At 44.2% G+C, this 23,115-nt stretch overlaps 1 protein-coding gene across 11 annotated transcripts in view; it reads right to left on the bottom strand.

Annotated features, from left to right (window-relative positions):
• Window positions 1-22,027, bottom strand: part of Su(dx) (WW domain containing E3 ubiquitin protein ligase suppressor of deltex) — a 57,108-nt gene extending 35,081 nt beyond the window's left edge. Inside the window, exons 1-7 of one of the 11 annotated variants that reach the window (XM_077647121.1) lie at window positions 21,859-22,027; window positions 18,584-18,660; window positions 15,546-15,611; window positions 15,326-15,467; window positions 15,000-15,124; window positions 13,926-14,078; window positions 4,199-4,570 (exon numbers count right to left, since the gene is read on the bottom strand). In XM_077647121.1, the coding sequence (XP_077503247.1) occupies window positions 4,199-4,570; window positions 13,926-14,078; window positions 15,000-15,124; window positions 15,326-15,467; window positions 15,546-15,594 (841 nt within the window). In that variant the 5' untranslated portion in view covers window positions 15,595-15,611; window positions 18,584-18,660; window positions 21,859-22,027. Of the gene's footprint in view, window positions 1-4,198; window positions 4,571-13,925; window positions 14,079-14,999; window positions 15,125-15,325; window positions 15,468-15,545; window positions 15,615-18,583; window positions 18,661-20,695; window positions 21,455-21,636; window positions 21,835-21,858 lie in introns of those variants that run through there. The other 10 variants (XM_077647126.1, XM_077647123.1, XM_077647119.1 and 7 more) reach the window with 10 other exon arrangements.
• Between the last annotated feature and the right edge of the window lie 1,088 nt (window positions 22,028-23,115).

Below are 23,115 nucleotides of genomic sequence, written 5' to 3'. Positions count from 1 at the left end.
GATTGAACCCACGTTTTTCGTGTCAGCAGCCGAGCGCCATAACCACTGAGCCACCATGGCGGTTCGTGAAGTTACTGAGGGCAGCTGCAGACTGCAGAACGAACTGCTGATAGTGCTCACGCCTGTATAGATCGGCGATGATAACGCGAGCATGTAGCCTACGGTGTTCTGTTTGCTGTCATGAACTGCACAAATAATCTTCGAGGGATCCTCAAAAGCATGTGAGCCGCAGTCGTGCTCCAACGTATTTCATTCAACACCACATCTGAGTGAAAAAAATGCATGCACATTTCTCATCAAACGGCGCAATATGCTGTCGATTATCACGCGTTTGCTGACTAACTACGCAGTATGCATGATCGCAGACAACCATTGTGATTAACTCTGTTGTGGGTGTTACCACTCCTACATTCTTGAAGTGCTTCCAGTGGGTTGTAAACGGAAACCAACCAGGGTACGTTCCGCCCAACTGTAGTCTGCCACCTGCCAGCTACAGCTGTCGGCAGGGGATGCATAATCTTGACGAAGGCATATCAGCTTAAACGTTTTTCTTGTGGGAAATCCCTGCCTTGTGTGCCGACACCTAATGTACTGCACCCATGATGACCCGCGCTGGAAAACTTATGAGCCTAATGAGAGGTGATGGTGCATGCATGTGGTACTTCTCAGATGTTTTTCAGTACATCTAAATGCACACATGCCTTTCCACTGTGCAGAAAACATGGAAGACCACACACGTGCATAGCACTTCACGCTTTGACAACGTGCATGCATGCACGTGTCTACATGAGCACGAACTAAAAATATAAGGTCTCTTTGATTCACCTGCACTCGCTACAATAGTTCTGTAAAGTTCTGCGGCAGTGCTGCTTAGGCACGCAGTGCACAGGTCCAGGACAATAACACCCCCTGGATATTGTCCTGCGCATATGCACTGGTGCCCCGCTATACCCCTGTACACCTAATCGATAGGGTCACCCTATTCTAAAAGCCCCTATTATAATTAAGTGCACGCATTGCATAATGGAGTTTGCTCTACAAAATAACGCTGGACAGAAGGCTTCAATTTTTACAATTCACCATCAGTAACTTAAAAAATTTCAGTACTTTGCATATCTCCGGCCTTCATTTATCTCAAAATTTTTCTGTTTTTATGACTTCAAGTTAATAAGGGTGAAGTGTACTTCTGCTCTGCAACAAAATAGTGTAAACACAGATTGCCAATAAGTGCAGCTGCAGTGTAGCAAAAGGCATATGGAGTCTTGAAATATGTCAATCGGACGGAAGTGAACAGCTACTTTTTCTGCTAATGAGCTTGTGTAACAAGCTACGTATAGACTTTTTTTTGTGAAACTCCTAGTCACTGGGTGACAACCTGAACACAGCAACGGATCAGTAAGTTATGAAAACCCGAAACCCTGCTAATAAGAGACCTCTCATACAACAGACAAAAGCTCCTCTCCAGTACTTGTCTGTTATAAAGGGGGTACAAACATTAACCTAAGTTCAGAACGCTTTCAAAAGATTTAGTGAGACAGCTTGTCAGGGCTATGGGCCCATAATTGCCAGGAGAGGTTAGCACCTTTCCAGGCTTCAACAATGCTACAAAATTTCCTTTTTCCCAAGTCTGCGGTATTTCTCCTGATAGCCATGTTTTGTTAGAAATTTTAGAAGTGCCTCTGCAGCAGGTTCGGAAAGGTGTGCCGGCATTTCGTAATGAATTTCGTCTGGGCTTGGTGCTGTCTGTTTACTGGAAGAAAGTACTCTGTTAATTTCTTGTTAACAGAACAATTGTACGGTCCGTGAGCACTGCCAGCTGTCGGCAGTCTGTCTTCCAGCTGTGTTTTTACACAGTAGCCGAAGGGTAATTCTGACTCCAATAATTCGGACTTGCAGGATATTTCCGACTTCGATGAGGCACCGTCAGTCACCCCATAGAAGCGCATACATATTAGCGACGAATATTTTGATTTTTCTGACTAATTTCAGTCGCCTGCGGGCCAAAATCGGCCATTTTATCGGCCTTTCGCCGCCGCAAAAGGCACCATCGTGGATTGAGATGGATTTACTCTGCAGTTGGATTGACTTAACATAATTTTGGTACCACATTTGTGCCAGTAGAGGTTTCTGCGATCTCTGACACTTTGAGGTGGCAGTTGGATTGTCATCGCCATCAACTAGTTTTTGTCGCTAACGTTGTCGCGGGCGGTTGTCCCTTGTCTCATAGGTTGAAAATTGAAAATTGTTTGCTGGGGAAAGGAGAAGAGATAAAGGAGGTACTCAGAGAAGAATGAGGTGCCGTAGTAAAGGGCTCCGGAATAATTTCGACCACCTGGTGATCTTTAACCTGCACTCACATCGCACATCCCACGGGCGCCTTTGCGTTTCGCCTCCATCGAAACGTGGCCGCAGCGGTTGGGTTCGAACCCGGGAGCTCTGGATCAGTAGCTGAGCACCCTTACCACTGAGCCACCACGGCGGGTCACATACGTTCGCCACTCGCTGTTTCATCACTGATTTCACTGATAAAATTTACCAAGGATATCTTGTGTTGGGTACCTACGAAATATACCCCAAAATTTATTCAGCTGCTTTTCGCTTCCTTGTGTAAAAATAACATCACCGCCCAAAGTGCAACTCGGATATGATTCAATTCTGTAAATATTTCAAATAATTTATAAACACTTTTTGATTAATGGCCTGTAACAAAGAGAGCAATTAAAATCACAAAACTGCTTATAACTCAAATTCTGATTGAGCCATTCAAACTCTAATTGCATATTCAGGCTCGAAATGTACACTTAGAGTGATTTTAATAAGAATCTTACCACATAAAAAAATAGTTTTGAGACCCGCATCATCCCTGAAGTCCTCCACCGTAAACTTGACGAGCTTCAAAGCCGGAAGCAGAGATAGTGTGCAGTGACTACCAGCACCATCGTGAAAATCGTACCAACTACAGCACGACGGCAAGAGTCGCGCATTGCGGCATGGCAGAGGCTTCCTGATTGGTTAATGGCGCAACCTGCAAGCCACACAAACTCCTGACTGATTGGGCTTCTTTTGGGTTTCGAGTTCATTGATTATGGAAGTAGCATGAGCAAGACCGCTACGCACTCCTGCCATTCTCGGTGTGGGCAGACGCCTGCACGCTTGCGCCCGTATCCCTGCCAGTATTTCTGAAGCCATTCTTTGTGCAGCACTCGCAATTAAAGCGCCCTCATCAATGTTTTACATTCAGCTGGGCCGTTCAATGTTGTCGTAATAAATATCACCAGAGTGATCACGCCTTGCCTTCTCTCTGGAACACAGACACGATTGCCACTTTGAGAGTGATGGCATTGCATTTGCAGAGTGAGGGAGAAATCCCACAGATTAAGTTAAAATGTCTCTTATAAGCAAGGTTCTTGGTCCAAATTCAATGATTATTTGTTCTTTATTACCGAATCTCTTTTATATTCAATGTCTGTTACAAATAAAGTCTACTTTGGGTAAGTGAGCAAAAAATGCCTCTTATTGTCTGTTACGTCCATGTCTTATGGGGTTTAAGCGTACCTGTGACTGATGACAACGGTGTTGCCGCTGTGTGGGCAGCGCTTAGTGCTTGACGGTGCATACTGTGCAAGTGATGATTGGGGCGTTGGCAATGTGCAGGATACATGGTCTGGCGCATGCTCACGGGTGTGTACAGCGAGAGTGATGATCGCAGCACTGGCGATGTGCTGAATACACACCACAATGCAATTGGCGTTGTGCTGGATACACATCACGGTGCAAGCGGCAATGTGCAAGTGCAAGTGGCAGTGTGTGTTCGCGGGCACTTACTGCGCGACTGGCAATCTTGACAATGGCGTTGCGCAGGCTGAGCGGCTGAAAAATCTTAATGCCACCCCGTCCTCCCTACTGCCCTCATTTTTCGGCCACACCATCACTATATGTTTGAACTTGCTGTGCTCCTGCCACCACAATTCCAAACCGGTTGGGGCCTCCACACCACGTTACTGCCAGTTCCTGCAGCTGCCACATTTGCATCATACGAAGCAACGTGGGCGAGTGTTCGGAAAGCCTGAAATTCCACACAATTTTCGCAAAAAACTCAGGCAAAGAAATTTTAGAAATTTCTATAAAATTCATATAAGCCCATTTCGTATCATTGAGATTCTACTGCACTATATGCAGAGGCCGATATAAAGCATACCTAGTTGGGATGGATCTTCTGCTGCTGTTGAAGAGCTCGGCATGGCAATGTGGGCTACTTGAGAAGTACCATCGGGTCTAGCACCTCCGCCACTACTTGTGGAGTTCTGGCTGCTCTGATGTGCTGGCTGGTCGGACGGAGTGGGCCCATTTCCTGCTGCCTCTGCTGCCGATGAAGCCAAGCCTGCTGCCGCAGCTGTGGTCACAGGGGGCTCACTGCTATTGTGGCTCTTGCGCACTCGGACTCGTGCCCCAGCAGGTGTACCCCACTGTCGGCTACCAAGGTCAGCCGAGCTGCCGCTCAGGTGGCCAGACACAGATCCATTGTGTTGTTGATGGATGGATCCAGATGATGAGCTTTTTGGAGCTGCTGCTGCATGAAACAGTAAACAAATACCAATGATACATTCAGTTAATGCCTTAAAACAGCTGCTAAAACAGGAATTTGCTTCTACCTTCACCTTCTTCCGACGGCATTTGTTTCTCTTAAAATTATAGTCATAGAACCGTAACCTCCCAAAGCCACCATTTCTTTGTTTTTCCATTTCTCTCATGGTGTGTTCAAAGGCAACTCTGGGGGTTTCTGGATATTCTGAGTTGATAGCATAACATTTCCTAGACCCCAATCTCTTAAAGGGAGACGCGGGTCTTGAAATGAAAGTTGTATTATTGAAGATATCATAATGAAACCTGTTTTCAAAAATATAATTAGCTTCAGTATATCTTAATTAGTTCCCGAAATATAAAAATAACTAAAGCCTAATCAATTTCTTATGGGTCATTAAGACACTTTCCCTCAAAAATTTCTGGTTGCAATTCATATGGAGCTGTAGCCACCCGGAGCCACCTGCCATCTGGCACTATGCAACATATACTGTTGTTGAGGTACATGATCATACAGAAATGTTCAATTATGTCCAAATACCGTAATTATGAAATACCATCGGCTGACATTATGGTTCACAATATTAGATATGTTCGACTCAGCCATAAAAAAATAGCATAGCTTCATACTTTAGTTCAACAGTATAAGATTAATTGGAACTGCACCATAAAAACAATGAAAACTTCTATAAGACAAGTCATGTTGGCAGAAAACAATTATGCTGGGAAAATCACTTTTGAAGTGTGCACGCCAGCCATTAGGACATCGTTGTAGGGACTTCACAAAACGGCGAAGTGTAAACGTCCCAAAAAGATTTCACAATAATGAGTAATACCAGGATGTAGAGAAGAGCACCAGCTTTTGAACAAAACAAAGACGGATGCTATCAGAGACGCCGTCGCGGGAAACGTCGGGCGTGAAGATCTGCCACGTTTTGCTCCGAAATCACCATTTCCGGTCTTCGGAGGCATGAAATATATCGATTTTTTAGTAGCTGGAGGTTGAACTAGATCTTGAAACTTTGTAGGCAGGTGCTTTAGAGTGTATGGAACCCGAATGTGCCAATTCTGAAAAATCGAACTTTTTGCATTTTTTTTACGATTTGAATACCTGTGTCTCCCCTCATATGCAATAAATTGTTTTTCAAAATAATGTGCAAGAAGAATTTTAAAGCAATAAGAAACAGAAAACTGCAACTGAGTTTCAACCAACAAATGATACCACCACTGGCCAACAGTTGACATTGCAGACAACACCGTGAAAAACCTGTACGCACACTGAATGACAAAACTGTTGAGTGTAATCAATAACCCCATCATAAAATGTCCGAGCTGACCTGAAGAAAAGCTCGAAAATTTCCCTTTCAGCAAGTACTGAGTGAATATTAATGGGCGGGTAGCTTGTGACATCACAAGCCCATGGTTGCCCATAAAAATCATCCCATTTGATGTCACAAAACAGGAAACTTCAAAATCCATTTCGCTGAAACAAAAGATCATAACGCTGCAAAGTTTGGTATTAAATATCAGGAGACAAAGGAGAACCTACAGTACATGTTCCAGTAAAATGTGTGAAGCTCAAGAAGCACCTGGAGTTGACCTTTCAGGCCACAGACAAGAGGACTTAATTTGTGACCAGCTTCATGACTACTGCAAGTCATTTGCAAAAGAGCAATGAATGTTCTTAAAAATATTTGAACACAGGAACTTCTCTTTCCAGCACAATGCATTCCACACATTCACTTGATGAACAGGAAGCCAATAAGTGTTGCAGTTCACTCCGCATACAGCCACCTAGAGTTGAGATCTGCTCAAATCTCAGCAGCCCTTATTACAGCAAGTAGTGCTTATGGTGTGATGCTGAAAGCCTCAAATGAATGCAACTGCTACAGCAGTACCTACACTTTCCCAAATACGCAAAGTTTCTACTCTCAACTAGAGAACATCAACAAGCCTCCAAAGTTAAAAACAGAAATAGAGCTAAAAAAACCCAAATGCTATCAAAACACTGAGACAACAAGCTTATGATCTCAGCCCGAGTCAATTTTTCTAGCAGCGCGCTGTGTTAAAAAAACAATAAAAAGCCGCACATACAAGCAACTTCAGTAAAAAGAAACTTGGGCAAAGGTGGCCAGTGCACTCAGTATACGAAAAAAAAAAAGGATGTTCGAAAGCTACCAGCTCACCTAGTGTAAATGCCAACATTGCACACCTGCCCAGACATTCTCCCATGCATGAACTATGCAAAAAGCTGTGTACTTAGAGTGAACTTGTAGTAGCTGCTTAAGGTCAAAGTACCATATTTACCCTATTCTAATGTGCACCTGTTTCCCGAAAAAAATCATCTGAAAATGACATGCGCATTAGAATTGAGCACAGAAATGAAACTGGGCCACCACGGTGGCTCAGTGATTATGGTGTTCGGCTGCTGATCCAAAAACAGATGGGTTCGATCCAGACCACAGCAGTCACATTTCTGTGGGGGCGAAATGCTAGAGGCCTGTGTACTGCGATGTCAGTGCACGTTAAAGAACCCCAGTTGGTCGAAATTTCTGGAGCCCTTCACCACGCCGTCCCTCATAGCCTCAGCAGCTTTGGGATGTTAAACCCTCACAAACCAAACCAAAAATGAAACTACACCAGCAACAACCTACAGTAGAATCTCTATAATACGATCCCAGTTGACAATAATTTCAGGATTGTACGAATTCGTACGATGCCTTGGCCAGAGTGCATTGCGTGGAATAGCCAGAAATTCAGACGTTAAGAACAACACCCTGCCCCACTGCACATTGCACTGCTGCAAAGCTCTGTAATGTTTATTTGTTCACGCTCAGTGGCGCTGGCACGCGGCCTTATCACTTTGTGATGCGAGATGTGACCAGATTTCTCTCGAATGATTACGAACAGGCACAACCGATTCTATGTAGTTCGAGACTGTTGTGGTTACTTTGCATGCCATATCTCGACAACTTTGTTGTCAGATATAAGTTGAGCACGGCCAAGAGCAGCTGGCATTCTGTTCGATGACCACTGAGCCTGCTTGTTGCCTATTGCCGCCACCGAGTCATTCCGATCTTTTTGAGCACAAGTCACCCCAATAAATAGTTGCTTTCGGAAGCCTCTTCACTTCTGCCTGACTCATGTCACCATTACGTGACAATACGAACAGTCGAGCCGTGACCGCACCCTCGAACACCACGTATTTACTACCCGTACATCGCCAATGTCGTGATCGCCAGTTGCGCAGTACGCGCCATGAGCAGCGAGCAGCAGTGAGCGGCCCGTACATCACTGCCTTGATCGTCACTCGCGCAGTGTGCACTGAGTAGTGAGCGGCAGCACACAACCAGCACAACACCAACGTCACGAGTCAGCGGTGGCACGTGGCCATAAATAAGCCCAGTCAGCTGAAAATAGATTTGCGTAAATTTTGCACACGAGTTTTGTTTGTTTTGGATGATACGAATTTCAGATGATATGAATATTTTTCGTGGCCCCGTGAGATTCGTATGATCAAGATTCCACTGTACTGTCGTCGGTATCACAAAATGACAGCTTGGTACTTTTGTGCATTGATATTGCCACAATGCCTACCGCAGGCATGAATACCAACAGGCCCCAAGAGCATTTAACTGTCACATCAGCAAGGCTCCGACCTTGACTTGAGCCAACATGGAATTATTGGTTGCAAAGACGCAATGAGTTCACAATGACACCAGGTTGAAAAAAAAAAAAAAAAGGTGATCTTGCGTGCAGAGACAAGCAGCAATCAGGCCTCCCCATGTGTATCTGGCATTAATGAAACTTGTGTGCATGACTGGCAGAAGCAGTGAGACCAGATTTTCCCCAGCATGTCAACTCGGAAGGGTTTTAACAGGCCGAAAAAGAAACATCAAACACCCCTTCTTTTTTTTTTCTTTCTAACTTCCCAACTCCCTTTATGCCCTGAGGTTATTTAATAACGCTATCAAAAAAAAAAAAAACACCAAACAACAGGATGAAGCGTGCCTCACTGCAGAACTTTGTCGAATGGGTGAAAGATGTGCAGTGCACGATCCCACCTGCCATGGTCAACAAGGCCTTGAAGTAGTGTGGAATTTTGAATGCCATGGACGGCCCTGAGGATGAAATGCTTTGAGCCACTGAGAGCAACAAAGAGGCTTCCGACAGCGACACTGAGTGAGAAGATTCTGCCGGCCAGGTAGGGAAAGGAGAGTCAAGTAGTGGCACTGTTAACTTCATCGTAACAGAGCGGTTGCGATAAAGGTTGGTTGTTCCAAGTAAGAAGATTCATTTCATTACCGAAGCATGAAAGCCTAGTGCATGTTACAATCAAAGGCACAGCATTTTTTTATACAGTAAAACCTCGATAATTCGAACTCGGTTAATTCGAAATCCCGGAACACGCAGCCTGCGCCAGCCCGGTTAATTTGAAGAATAATTAGTAGTCTGTGTTTACTGAACAGGGCTATTTCATGTGGCTTGAACATTTGAGACCTTGAACGCAGTGTAATATGCCTCCATTTAGGACTATCCGAGGATTTGAGCGAAGGTTACGCGAAAGAACAAAGCGATCCTTTTGCAGAGCGAAAATTCCTTTTATTCCATCTCTTTTGCCAACTCACGCTGCGCCCTCGTTCACTCTTGGGTGCTACGCGGCAATGCCTGATCCAAGTTTCGCCTCAAACCCGGAGAAACGACTGCCCTACAGAGCCGCGAGGCAAAGCCACATAGCGATGGCGATGATTTTTAGGTGAAGCGCACCAGCCAGGGCACTCTCGGCACAAAAATCGGTCCACAGTGCGCCCCGCGGACCGCCGAAATGCGCGCCTGCAGAGGAGAAGACTTGCTTCACTGTAACGAGGCGGGCATACCCGTTTTTATCCCGTGATCTCGCCCCCACTCCATCCCATGGCGTGCTTCATTCTCTCTCCGCACAGCGTCAGTGGGAGCACATGTTCCGTACCACGACCGCTCTTCCCCCGTGCCTCCGACACTGCAAGTAAGCCGCCACCACTGCCACACAGGTCTCGCCTGCACCATTTCTTTGTGCTGTATGCGGTGGTTAGGGGTCAGCTACTGTGCCGTTGTTTTTTAGGGGCTGTGCAGGAGTGCTAGCTTTGTGACCGTTCCAGTGAACAAAATGCCGAAGTACAAGACTTTAACGCTGCAGCAGAAGTTCTGCTTGATCCAAGAAGCAGGCAAGAGCAAGAACGCTTGTTCCAAGACTGAGTTGACTAAAAGGCACGGCGTGCCCCTCTCGACGTTCTCCGCAATACTGAGCAACAAGTCGAAGATACTAGAGGCCTACGGCAAGTCATATTCTTCAATGCGGTCACGAGTGCGGGCTCCCACATATCAAGATGTGGAATCTGCTCTGCTTCGCTGGCTGCAGAAAGCAAACGCACCCATCAATGGAACGCTACTGCGGGAGAAGGCCAACAACCTAGCTCTACAACTTGGGCACCAAGAATTCAAGTGCAGTAACGTATGGTTGTGCCGTTTTAAAGAACGCAATAATTTGACATTTCTGACCATCTGTGGTAAGAGCGGCAGCACTAACGAGAGCGTTGTCAAGGATTGGAAAAAGCACACTTAGGCACTGCTGCTTAGCGAGTGCGGTGCAGACGACATTTACAACCTTGACGAAGCTGCACTTTTTTATAAGATGCTGTCAACAAAAACATTCACAGTGAAGAGCACCGCAATCAAGGGTAGAAAACAGGCCAAGAACAGGATTACTGCACTGTTCGGCGCAAACATGTGCGGTAAACACAAGCTGCCGCTACTGGTTGTTGGGAAGACGTGGAAGCCTCGCTGCTTCAAAAATGCACGGCTGCCGCCAAAGGATGAACTTGTCTACAGGCACAGTAAGAAAGCCTTGGTGACAGGTGCATTATCTGAGTAGTACGTGCGGCAACTAGACCACAAGTTCGCGGCCACAGGCGGGAATGTCTTATTTGTTGTCAACAACTGCCCGGCACATGGCGACATCCCACATCTTCAGGCCATCAGGATGGTATTTTTACCTCCGAACACCACTTCGATCTCACAGCCGATGGACCAAGGCGTCATTCTCCACACAAGGAAGATTTATCGGCACCACCTACTCAAGCGCATTCTCCTTTGCTATGACAATGGCAAGGAGTACTCCATCAACCTCCTCAGAGCCATATGCCTCATGGTGTACACTTGAAAACAAGTGGAGCCCACATTGTTCAGGCGGTGTTTTGAACACACTGGTTTTTCCAGTGAAAGCACTGTTGATGCCAATGCAGACTACCCATGTACGCTTGACGAAGAAGGAGCAGAGTATTGCGACGGCATCAACGCACTCTGCGCAGAGGAGGGTGAGTCCCACGCAGTCGGCTTCGCCAAGTACCTGAACTTTGAGAGTGATGAGCAGACAGACTACTCGAACTTGGAGAGTGAGATTACTGCTGTTGCGAACATGCGCGATGACAGCGACGATAGCGACAACGACACCGACGAGCCTCCCCGAGCACCTGCTCTCGGTGATGTTACTGGATCGCTGAACGTTGCCCGCAGTTTTGTTGAGTGCCACAGTGGAAGTTCTGAAATGTTTCACCTAGTTGACCAACTCGAGAACATGACCTTCGGAGCCGCTAACTACCGGAAGCAGCAAACCAGCATCTCTGATTACTTTCAGTAATTCAGAATATGCCGAATAAAGGTAGCGTGTTCCTGCAACAAATTTTCTTGGCTGAGTCGTATTTCTTGGTGTGTTCGGTTAATTCAAACGACAGCTTAATTCAAAGATTTCTCGCGGTCCCGATGACTTCGAATTAACGAGGTTTTACTGTACCATGAAAAATGGGTGCACATTAAAATCAAGGGGGTTTTAGAATCAAGTAAAACAGCAAATATTTTGTGTCCTGCACTACATGAAATCTGCGCTCTTCAAGTAGCACTGGGAGTGTTTCAACCGCAAATGGCCGCTTAGGTCACAATAAGACCATATTTTGAATCATGAGATGCGTACCTGGCTTATAGCATTCTCAGTTTGGTGTGCCTGACACGGCCTTACAACAGAGATGCATACTGCAGGGCAGAGGTTCACACTTTCAGATACACTCTGACAGTAACATCGTGAAAGCGTTGTGCATATAGATAGAAGCTTCTCATTCTGCCCATTATGGCATGAAAAGCTTCAGCACAGGTTTCGAATAGCAATGGCATGAATATAAAATTAAATTGCAAGCAACTTCTGCCATGTCCCACCATTCAATAGTGATAGCAGAGCAAAACAACCTGAATTTGCAGCATTTATCCGTCTTTGACAAGACAATCTAAAGCAGCTATGTAAACTGAAAAACTACTCGCATGTACAGAGCAAGTAAACTAGAGGTAAAAGCTAAAACATTCTTCGGAAAAGAAAAAAAATTTGGTTTCACAGTGACGTTTTGTCAAACCGTTAAACCAAACCAGCATATCTTTCTAGTTTCACATGTAGGGTCACAAAGCTACATACTGGCCACAGGCAAGACCATAGTGGGACATCCAACGTTACTATTATGATGAACTGGTATTCTTTAACCATTTCAGGAACCATTTACCATTTTGATTCAAAACAAATATTTTTCTGCCTAAATAGTATTCAGGCCTCAAGAAATCCAATTTGCTAGTTTTCCTACGAAACACACCAAAGGTTAATTTTTTACATGCATAAACAGAATCTCGAACAAACTGTCAGAACAGTTGGAAGCTGTGATATTGAAGTGCCAGGATTGGGAAATTAACACCCCAGGGATCATGGAATCGTTTTCTTTTTTGAAGATGCATGACACTAGAAATTCAGAACAAAAAAATATTTGACATCAGTACTCCTGGCAAAATCTGTCTGCAGGAAAATGACGAAGGATGTGTTAGCATGCTCGCTGTTTTGAGCAATATTATATGCTGTATTTGCTAGCTAGCACAAAAACACACCCTATTTGCAATGTGAGGGATGATAAATTCACCTGAAATAATGAAATCGCTACTAGGTAGAGCACGCTCTGAGAAATAGCTCAAAGTCCAAGCTCCACAATGTACACAGTTGTGTACAAAGCATCTTAGAGGATCAATGTCCATGGATCCTGAGCTAAAAATTCGACAGAGACACCTAAGACTGCTTACTGTTTCTGGGTGCATTGACACCCACCCACCAACCCATGTGCATTACCACCTGGAACGCTGTATGATGAATGGTTCCATCACAATTGTGATAGGACAATTTATTTTTGAGGAAAGGAAATGGTGCAGTAACTGTCTCACAAGTCGGTAGACACCTTAACCGCGCCTCCAACATGACTAGCAGGTGTAAGCTATATGCAATGAGAAATCGTATGACACCACTCAGAACGTCGTACGCCCAACGGTTGCGTCATAATTTTGGTACAAATGGTGTCGGGAAAACTAGCGCCACATTGAGGTTGGCCAGTGGGAAGTATATATAAATGAATGACAAGTATAGGATTGTCTGAAGTGGGACTGCTTGGCTTGCTGTGTACATTATAATATGACTGCTTGATGACGTCACCATATTTTTTTTTTGCATAGTTGGGATTTTCTGTACCATCTGTGAGTACACAAATACACACACACACGCACACACATGCCGCCCACTTTTCTCGTAATGGCACTAGTAATGATTTCGCATTAAAAGCAGCTCTTGAATTTGTAACTGAAAGCTTAAGCCACGTTTCACAGTGCAACTAATGTTCATAAATCAAATTACACTGAGAAAACCCCAATTACTATTTTTAGAAACTAAAAGCAGGTAAATACATAAAAATCATTTAGCATAGCAGGAAAATTTCAAGCAGAATGAATAACAACAAAATGTCCCTTGTAACAAGAAAATGTGCTTGCTTCACACCAATACAGCAGGGCACGCAAGTACTATATTCATAACTAAGCAACTTATAAAAATCTCTAATAAAACAGTGAAATTAAGAATTTTATTTCATTTTTTTTTTTGTGCAAAAGATGCACTGCAGGCTATGAGGTACACTGTAATGCGGGGTCCCGAATTAATTCTAATCACCTAGGGCTCTTGGTGTACCAAAGGGGCGCCAAAAATGCTGGTGTTCCAAAGGTACACAAGCATTTTTGGATTTCACCCCTTCAGGAGTTGCCCATCACAGCTGGAATCGAATCCATCACCTTTAGGTCAGTAGCAGAACACTATGGCCACTGCGCTGCCAATAATCAGCAAGTTTTGCATTCGAGGGTTACAGGGTTACAATCTCTCAGGATTACACATCTCCAGACACCACTGTTGCAAAAATAAGCAGTTCATTGCATAAAGTCTGCCTTCACAGAACTTTAAAGGTTACCTTCTCTTCTAGAGAGTGCTGTAGCAATGCCTTCCTTTGGTGGGTACCGGCTCATATCAACATTCATTCCATCCAAAATGGTCAGCAGGTAGCTATAGCTACGGCCAGGTTTGCTGCCACAAGTCAATTCCAGTGGTTGCGGCACCTTGTCCACTGAAAGAGAAGTAAGTATGCGCAAAAGCACTTGACAATACAGGAATGTGCAGTGCATCAAGATTTTAAGGGGGGCGCGGCCACCAGATTTCATATATATAAGGTCTTTCCGATTATATTCCGAAAAATCTTCCCTGAGAACAGCCGAGAAGTGACTTTGAAAAATGTTTTTGTGACCTTAGGCAGCAAAAGACTGGCTGAAATCTCTGAAAATGCCAGTTTTCTCAAAAGTTTTTTTTTTACTTGACTGTCCTGCTTAGAGAAAGCGTCGCATGACAATCGCTTCATGGATTTTCATGCGTAAGAAGTACTTGCAACTGGGCTTGTTGGTGCATATTCGTGAAAGACATAAGAGCGCAAACTGGCAACTCGTCCTGTTCCCTTCCTCGTTCGTGTTGCCAGTTTGCGCTCTTATGTCTTTCACGATTTTCATGCGGTTTGTTGCATTATGTTCCTTAAGAAATTTGTTATACAATGACATTCCTATATTTTTGGATTACTTGCTCATTTTTTACTCCACCATTAACTTATCATGATGATAATGAAAGCATTATGCAAGCGTGGATATAACATTCTGTGTAAAAAAAAGTCAGGCCACTAAAAATATTTCGACAATGTCACTGCATGAACCATTCCTTTGAGTAAAACAGACTGACTGCAGACTCGTACCTTGCTTTGTTGTTACCCCACGGTTTCTGCACGTTTAGTATAGCAATGAAGCATATATTTCAGTGAAATTTTGTATTTAAGCAGTCAGTGGCGTTACTAAGGAGCATGCAAATTTTACTTCTCTGCGTAAAAAAAGAAAAAATTTCACCTCCAAAACCCGCACCCCCCCTTAAAAGCTTAAAGCAGTCGCATCCCACTACTCCTGCAGCATGATTAGCTTAGCATACAGAACAGAAATATAGAAAGACTTACATTTCCCATCTGCTTTCTCCAATACTTGGTACAGTTCAAGACAGCCTTCTCCAAGTAGCGCATCTTTCATCAAAGAATTGTGGTTAAACACACGGAAATGAAGTTTTGAATATGGAGTCACCAACCTGGGGAAAAAATACACACATGGCAAGTGAGTAAAAGCGAAACGATAAGTGTGACATTAAGAGCCAGATAGAGCATAGCATTGATAACACAACAAATGCAAACTCGTAATATTCTACCATAAATTAATGAAAAAAAAAAAAACATGACAACATTCTAGCAGACCCAATTCAAAAGAGGCCACAAGTAACTAGTATACTTACACAGGAAACTGCTCGTCCCATTTTGGATTGCAGGTGCTTTTACTGTACTCAGTTTTAACAGGAACACCACCATCTACGCTGAGCTCAACGTATGGATCTGGCTTAAATAATATCCCAGATGAATTCAACTTTGCTGAAACAACTGCATGATACAAGTGAAAAAAGCATATCCACAGACATCAGTAAGTCACACGATGGCAACAATAAAATCTGAACTTGCCTGTAACATTGAGTTCAAAGAGAGACCCACTTGAAGAGCCTTCTGACATTTTCCAGTTTACACCTACTGCTGAAAAAGATACAATTTATAAGAAAAAAGAAACAACTTACTAGATCAAAAGCAGGCTTTGGTGCCTGTAGAAACATTGTTTCACTCCACAGCTGTTTATGAAGCAGGAATGGCTATTGAAGGTTCGAAGGAAAACTTTGCAGCAGAAGTGCCCTAACCTTATGCTCAAAAGCTGTGGTCCAAGAAAAGCAGTCAATGAAAAAGTAATACCCCCGTCACACGGGCACTTTCGATCCTCATTGAACTCGATCTACATCGAGATTTTCGAGCATGCTCGAAACATCCAGTGCTACACGGGCATTTTCAATGCTCACTGAGAAGTTTCCCTCATGTGTGTTAGGTGGCGCCAAATGTTCCGCCGACAGTCATAACATGGAGATGTCCGGCAACACTGTGCAGTCGGGGGCAGTGGCTGCCCAATCCGTAGCCAAATTGGTACATCTGCGTATCTGCGTCAGGTTTCTAAACTTGTGGCGCACCTCTGCTGCTGTGCGATGGAACCCGAGGGTCCGCAAAGCCTCCGCAATTTCTGCATAGACTGCGGCGTTTCTCTTTTGGCGCCCCAAATCATTTAGGCGGTCCTGCCAGCAGTCGATGAGAGCGGCTGTCTCGTGCTCGCTCCACAGTTTCCGCGCCGATAAGCAGGAGGACGCCATCTTTGTTTACACTGACGGCGAAGCTTGGAGTGTGGTGTAGAGATTATTTTCAAATGTTTGCATATAAGCAGGCATAGTACCTGAAAATGTTCTGTCTTACATTTTAATCAATTACAACAACAACAATTGTGGTTTTGTTTTGTTAACTTTTATTTTTATAGCTTCATGAGAGCGAGAGTGCTTTCGATTGCGCTTGGAACCTCAAGCACTCTTGAGGAATCGGCATCGAGTCAAGCATGATCGAGCTCGATTACGCTTGAAAGTGGCCGTGTGACAATCGTCGATCTTCATTGAGTTCGATGAGCATTGACTCAATGAGGATCGAATGTGCCCGTGTGACAGGGGTATAACATGTCTACACAGCAACCAGTCTTGCCAGACACACTTCTAGGCAATCCTCATGCTATAAAAAGCTTTTGCAGTCAGAAACAAACTTAATAATAATGTGTGAAGCACGGGGGTTGTAGCAGTAATGTGGTTGTGAAGATGCCCCGAGAGTGACACTATGCATCATAAGAGCATAATGTACACATATTTTAGTTTATCACAGAATATAAGAGCATGCACAGTGCCAAATTTTCTTCGGTACAAAATCCAGAAAAACATTTTAAATGAACTAACAATATCCACGTCATATTAAGAATGTTAAACCAACAACTTACTGACCCCACCTGAATCACTGAAAATCGCATACGAATTTTTTTATTTCAAGCACCATGACTGTACCAGCTACCTGTTTGCAATATAAGTCTGGTCTATCTGGACATCTGCCTTTCAGAAATTGTTCAAATGAACAAGTCTCTTGTGAACGCCAAGTAAACAAGTTTTTCTGCACAGGACAAACATGACTTCAGAAAGCATTTTTTTCCTGAAAGAAAATAAGTCAAGTAGTCGCGGTTCTGTAAAGCTGTCTACACATCCCAATATGGTTACGTTGAGCTTTTTTCAAAAGAAAAAAAAGAATAGAAAGCTTCCGCACTCAGTTAAAGGACTTCTGAAATGGTTTTTGTCTGATATGAGACAGCCAGGAGGGAAAGAACTGCTGGAACAACAATCAATTTGTTTCAGGGTAGCCACACTAGGTTAACTACTGGCTTCCTGTATAACATCCAGCAGTCAATACATTATACCGTGACATGGAGGTTATCCACATCTATATGCCTACATCTGAGCACCTTGCTGCTTCTTTTCCTGTGTATGCTCTTTTCTGACATGTTGTCTGCAAGGCGTAATTTTGGTGGACAGATAAAGATGCAGTCAGGCGCAGTTCAGGCAGGCACAGAAATAAGTGGCCTACAAAACAAGCTGCGAAGATGGAGACATAAGCATGACACAGACCTAATGAGAGAGTGAAACATGATAATGCAATTACCAACCCAGCAGGAAATGCAACACTGCATTGAATAATAGAATTTGATTATAATCTTTCTATTCTATTTACATATGAGGGCAGAATATTAAGAGATAATAGTTTAAACTCAGCGGAGATCTGTCAGCATAGACGTATACCAGTGATGTTTCATGCCATAACCGAAAATTTCCTTCATTAGTCCCAAAAAATCCCTATTTCCGGCCCTTTCTCCCAGTAACAGCTTGAAAAATCTAGCTATCTGAAAAAAAAAATGAAACAATTTTGGTTCTTCGAACTCCCCAAAACTACACAAAAATTCCCTTTTTCCAAATTTTACTCCTAAATTCCTTGCAAAAGAGAAAAATTCCCCGAATGGAACATCACTCACGTATACTGAATTACTGAATGCCTGCTGCGCATGCACAGTGGCAGGTGTGCGCCCCACGTGGCCATGCACCTACCTCTGCATGCGAGCATGTGTTGCAGCAGGTAACTGAAAATCTGAGAAAGTCTACATGAGTACGCCTTGCGTACTACATGAGTGCTCCTGCACACCCTGCTCATGGATGTAAAGAGGCATGTGGTGCAGAAATAATGTTCTTGTATATTCCTGTTCTTTGTCTGCACACCCTGGTGCCACTGTAGTATCAGCCACGCATGGTGTTTATCATGATAAGCCACTGCAAGTGTTAACAGACCTTGTAAGAACTGTCACAGCAGCAGTAGTGCTACTTGCACAAAACCACATCAAGGAGTGCTTGCTACCTTTCACAATATGTGTATATGTAGATGTCCTTCGTGACAGCCAGTAACGCTGAAGGGAACCACAGCCTGACAAAACTGGACACTACAAAGCTTAGCATTCTTTCTAAAGGCGTCAAAGCCACAGATATCAAAGAGCATATAGTTCAAACAACAGGTGACAGTGATTTCTCAGAAGTGTACAAGAAAGCAAAACTTGCCTAGAATCGGTCAGTAAAGCAGGAACGTCACCAAAAGGAGTTGTGGGAAATTGCAGTAGCTCATACTGGCCAGCGTGCTAAAAAAAAAAGAAAAAAAAAGTGGGTGAACAAGGTAGCTTACAAAATAATTCAGGCGGTGGAATGATATACTGAGTTGTTAAAACATAAAAACATGGAAGATAGCCAATAGGTAGGAGGGTCACACTGCTTCACTTAGGCTAACACTATACTTCGTTTCATACATCAGGTGCAACGCTGTCAAAGCTAGCGCTCATGTTTGCACTGCCTGCATCCGCGACCAGAAAGTAGTGCGTTATTTGTGGTGAGCGAAACATAGTCACTGTTTTGCCTGTAGGCTTACTACTTGACACATTGGTCATGATCTTGAATAAATGCACCTTATTGCCGAGAACACGCCGTCGCTTTCTCGTGCCACAGACCACTCGGACACAGAACAAGAGCGGAGTAACACGCCTCCCTTTATTTTCCCGTGCTGACTACTTACGTGCCTTTCACAGCGTTGCACCTGATGTATGAAACGGAGTGTACATTTAAGGTATTCACAATGTTGGAAAAACCTAAACTACAGACAATCTTTGTCTCTCCTGCCTATACAAAAGCCCTAGCTTGCAGTGCATGAAATAGAAGTGTGTTTAAAATAAAAGTAACAATATAAAAAACTCAAGCTTGGACCAAAGCACTTTCCTGTAGTACAGTAGGAAAAAAAAAAGCTTTACATGGGCAACTGAAAAATGAAGGGGAATACCAACCGACCTATATTTGGCCACCAGGGTTCTTAGCAAAGACACCACTGTCAAAGGGTACAGTTACAGATCACATTTCAGCGACCCACTATTGTTAACAGAGACACCACAACAAAAATAATTGCACACTATTTGCCAGGACTTGCTCTACATGATCCCCTTTGTAGACTTGAACCATGAAACCAATAATTCCCTACTGGGACATACTTCAGCCAAACAGAAAATTCATTCCACCAAAGCCATGAATAGTGCAGTACCTATTAAAGTAAGGTAAAAATCATTTTTTGTGTACTTCATATATTGTATTGTAGAGTCAAACTAGCCCTATGAGGTTCCCCTATGAAGACTTTTACCTCTGATGACAATGGCTAAATTGGGATGATCAGCAACTAGCTTGCATGGAGGTAAGCATGTGCAGGCTGTATCAAAATTGTCACATTTTTAAATGACAAGAAACATCACATTATGAACAGTTTGCATGTGGGTCTTAATTTTGTGTGGAGCAAGTAATGTAGAACAAAATTAATGATTTCAAATTTTTACAAATACAGTGAGGGAGATAAGGTTTTCAAGCAAGATAACTGCTACAAATTTTAAAACAACAAAGTACGCATATGAATGCCACTGACATTTAAAGTACTAAAAATCAGCACTGTTCAAAGTGCACAAATGGGACACTCAAAAGTGATTGGAAACATGTGCCTGCAGCTCACAGATTAAGAAAGCTATTCATGAGCCAAGGTCATTGCACAGGCAGTTCTGTTTACGAACAGAAAAACATCCTGGAGGCCAGCAGACAATAATAAATGCTGCTGCTGCACTCTGCAGCACAGCATTTGTGCATCATGGACAAGCCTGCACACCCTTTAGACATCAGCAAAAGCTACTTGAGCAAGGTGTTTTCCAGAAGAGTGCAGCAAAACATTTTCTGCTGAACCCTTCTGGTCAAGGGAAGCATTGACCAGGTAGAGCAACTGAAGTAACAGAAACATCCTATGAGCATATCAGCCCTTGCTTAATATTATTAACTGAAGCATGCAACAGAATTTAAGCACTTCACAAAAATCGATAAATTAGCAAATCAACTTAATGAGGTATGCCACTTTGCGTAAACATATGTCATAACTGGAAAACCACGCAAATTATACTAGAAATGCGCTCCACACACAGCAAAAAGTCACTGAAGTGTATTTTAAAAAGGCAATTATCACGCTTGGTTTTTCGTTTTAAAGAACAAAAAAAAATGAAAATAAGACAACGGTAAAGCAATGCCCTGTCGCACTTCACAACCCCTTGCAACGACAAACTAAAAAAGACAGTCAAACTAAGAGAATGTCAGAGATCATACTTAGGTTTTGTAACCATTATATCACGAAAGATGAGCGATGAAGCCATTCTCAGAGCATCCGTTCCCTAGTCGCCAAATGAAGTTCCTAAAGCGGGTAAAATACAACGCAGCAAGTATGGCAGGCTCAACTCATGTCGAGGAGGAAGCGCATTCTTAGCGTTACGAATAATTCTGATGCTGACGCATAGCGACCACAGCGTTGCACAAGTTAGCTCTGTGCGTCGGTAGCGAACGTTGATCGGTCGGCTCGAGTTTCACGAAGCATGTTTGCCAGCAGATAACATACCGTACCAATCAGCTGCTCATCAGTCACTCGACGGGCGTTAAAACTTGCGGTACATCAGGAACGTAGAGGCCAACGTTTTGAAACCAGCAGGCACCAACTATATGCCCGCCGACAGTACCTGACGCTGAACGAGCAGCTGTCGCGCCTTGGCCAGAGCGATGAGGTCTCAACCGAGAAAGCCGAGCAAATTAACCTGGCATGGCTTAGGCCTAATCTGACCGTGATGTAATGAACAGCAAAGAATGTTGGGCGCCAACGCGCAAGCGAAGCTACGGGCACGCAAATATCGCTGCGGTCCTCCAGGCTGAAGGGCTGGAGGTTAGCTGACTCGCTGTTCCGGTACAAGGCGGAAACACATCGGCGCGAAGGGCCTCCCCGGAGCGCCTCTTTCCCTTCCTCCCAACAGTCCAGGAACGAACGGCACGAGCAACAAATCGGAAACTGTTCGGCCAGGCGACAACGATGATTCGAACGAACACATACCCCCAGCAAGGTGCACGAAAATACAAACCTAACAGACTGCACCTCGCAGCTTATTTCATACCCATTACGACAAAAAAAGCAAATACACTGCTCGAGAGTAACCTTGGATTCTGCAGAAAGCGAAGAAAAGCACTGAGCAGAAGTAGAAGTTCACACATGACCACCGTCTTACCTTGCATAATGGCAAAATTCGAAAACACGGGCCTAAACAAAGTGATCGGCCTCCCAAACATTTACATTGAGAACAAACGGTCACATCATCGCAACTCCCTTCGTAAGATGATAAGACCCCACCATTTGTTATCACGTGATTATTTTACTTCCTGTCTTCCTGTGCTTCCTGTTCTAAGAAAACATCTCGCGCAATCTCGATATGTACGTTTAAACGCGATACCTTGCAACCAACGGTCGATCCGGATAGGGTGCCTAATCTGGAGCAGCTTTTATTGCTCCACGGCGGCAATTGTGAATTCCACTAGTTGGTTTGGTGAAACTCGCTCCGCGGCAAAGCTAGCGAAGCGCTCTCGCTTGACCCGCTCCGAGGTTGCGGTGCCGTCACTTCCGGAATAGAAAATGTGCGTTCGTCTGTTTTTAGCGCGGATTGAGACATCGCCGGTTAACAATGCTTCACGCTGTAAGAATAGAAAGTTGTCTCAACGAGCACTCCGCAGGTGGCACAGAACCAACGTTTTTAGATAAGGGCAATTGGAAAACTGCGGCGGCGCGCCAGGGAACAGAACGGACCCAAAACGTTTGCCGATTGGGCGGTGGCGCTGCGGTCGCTTTGGGATGGGTGCGTCGTCTGCTACTTCTAGCTTGAGGAGCATCAGCAGACAGTGACTCGCGTGCGTACAGAAACGTATTTATAATGAATACAAGCGTAAGTTTAACCTTCATCTCTTTTGTATTAATGAAACAAGACGGCTTAGTAGCATTTCTAACCATAACCTTAGCCGGGAACGTTGAAGACGCGTTGGCAAACACATGCGTATCGCATGCGTATTAGATGCGCATTGATCACTGATGATTGATCACTGGTGAGATGCACTGATCTCCTCTAGTGGAGATCTACCGTGCTCCCGGTATCGATCACTTTACTTATAGAAAACGTCCCAACCACACGGACGCTCATATTTTCATCACGACTCATTAAAACAGGAAAAGTGGCTAAGAAAAATTAAAAGTGCGTATGCCGCAAGAAAAAGCTTTTAATGTCTTATCAAGCTTTTGCCAGGTTTTATTTACAGACACTTAACTTTTCATGATCTAGTCAATATAGAGGAAAGTTTACAGATCTACTTTGCGCAGTAACCGCATGAAGCCTGGACTTCATGTACGCGAAAACTCACGCGAACGCGAAGGCGACAGCGGCAAGCGACGAGCGACGCCGTCGCGCGAAGCAAAATGCATGTGTCGCTTGCCGTGTCGCTCGGATCTGCACCCACAGAAAATTTCGCTCGTCGCCCGGAAGTCCCCCACGCGACTGGCCAATCAGAGCCCCCCAAAGCCGTTTCCGGTTTGTCCACGGTTTCTCACGGGCACACCTCACGAAACCAGCCCGTCGTCTTGGTCATCGCCACCGTCGAGAAAATATTTGGTTTTGTAGCTGAGAGGCAGACCCGCACGATTTAAAGAATTAAAACAATCTACT

The sequence above is a fragment of the Amblyomma americanum genome, chromosome 1 (assembly GCF_052857255.1).
Source record: "Amblyomma americanum isolate KBUSLIRL-KWMA chromosome 1, ASM5285725v1, whole genome shotgun sequence".
NCBI classification, from domain to species: domain Eukaryota; kingdom Metazoa; phylum Arthropoda; class Arachnida; order Ixodida; family Ixodidae; genus Amblyomma; species Amblyomma americanum.
Note: the sequence above shows the minus strand (reverse complement) of the source record. Positions and strands in the feature narration are given on the sequence as shown.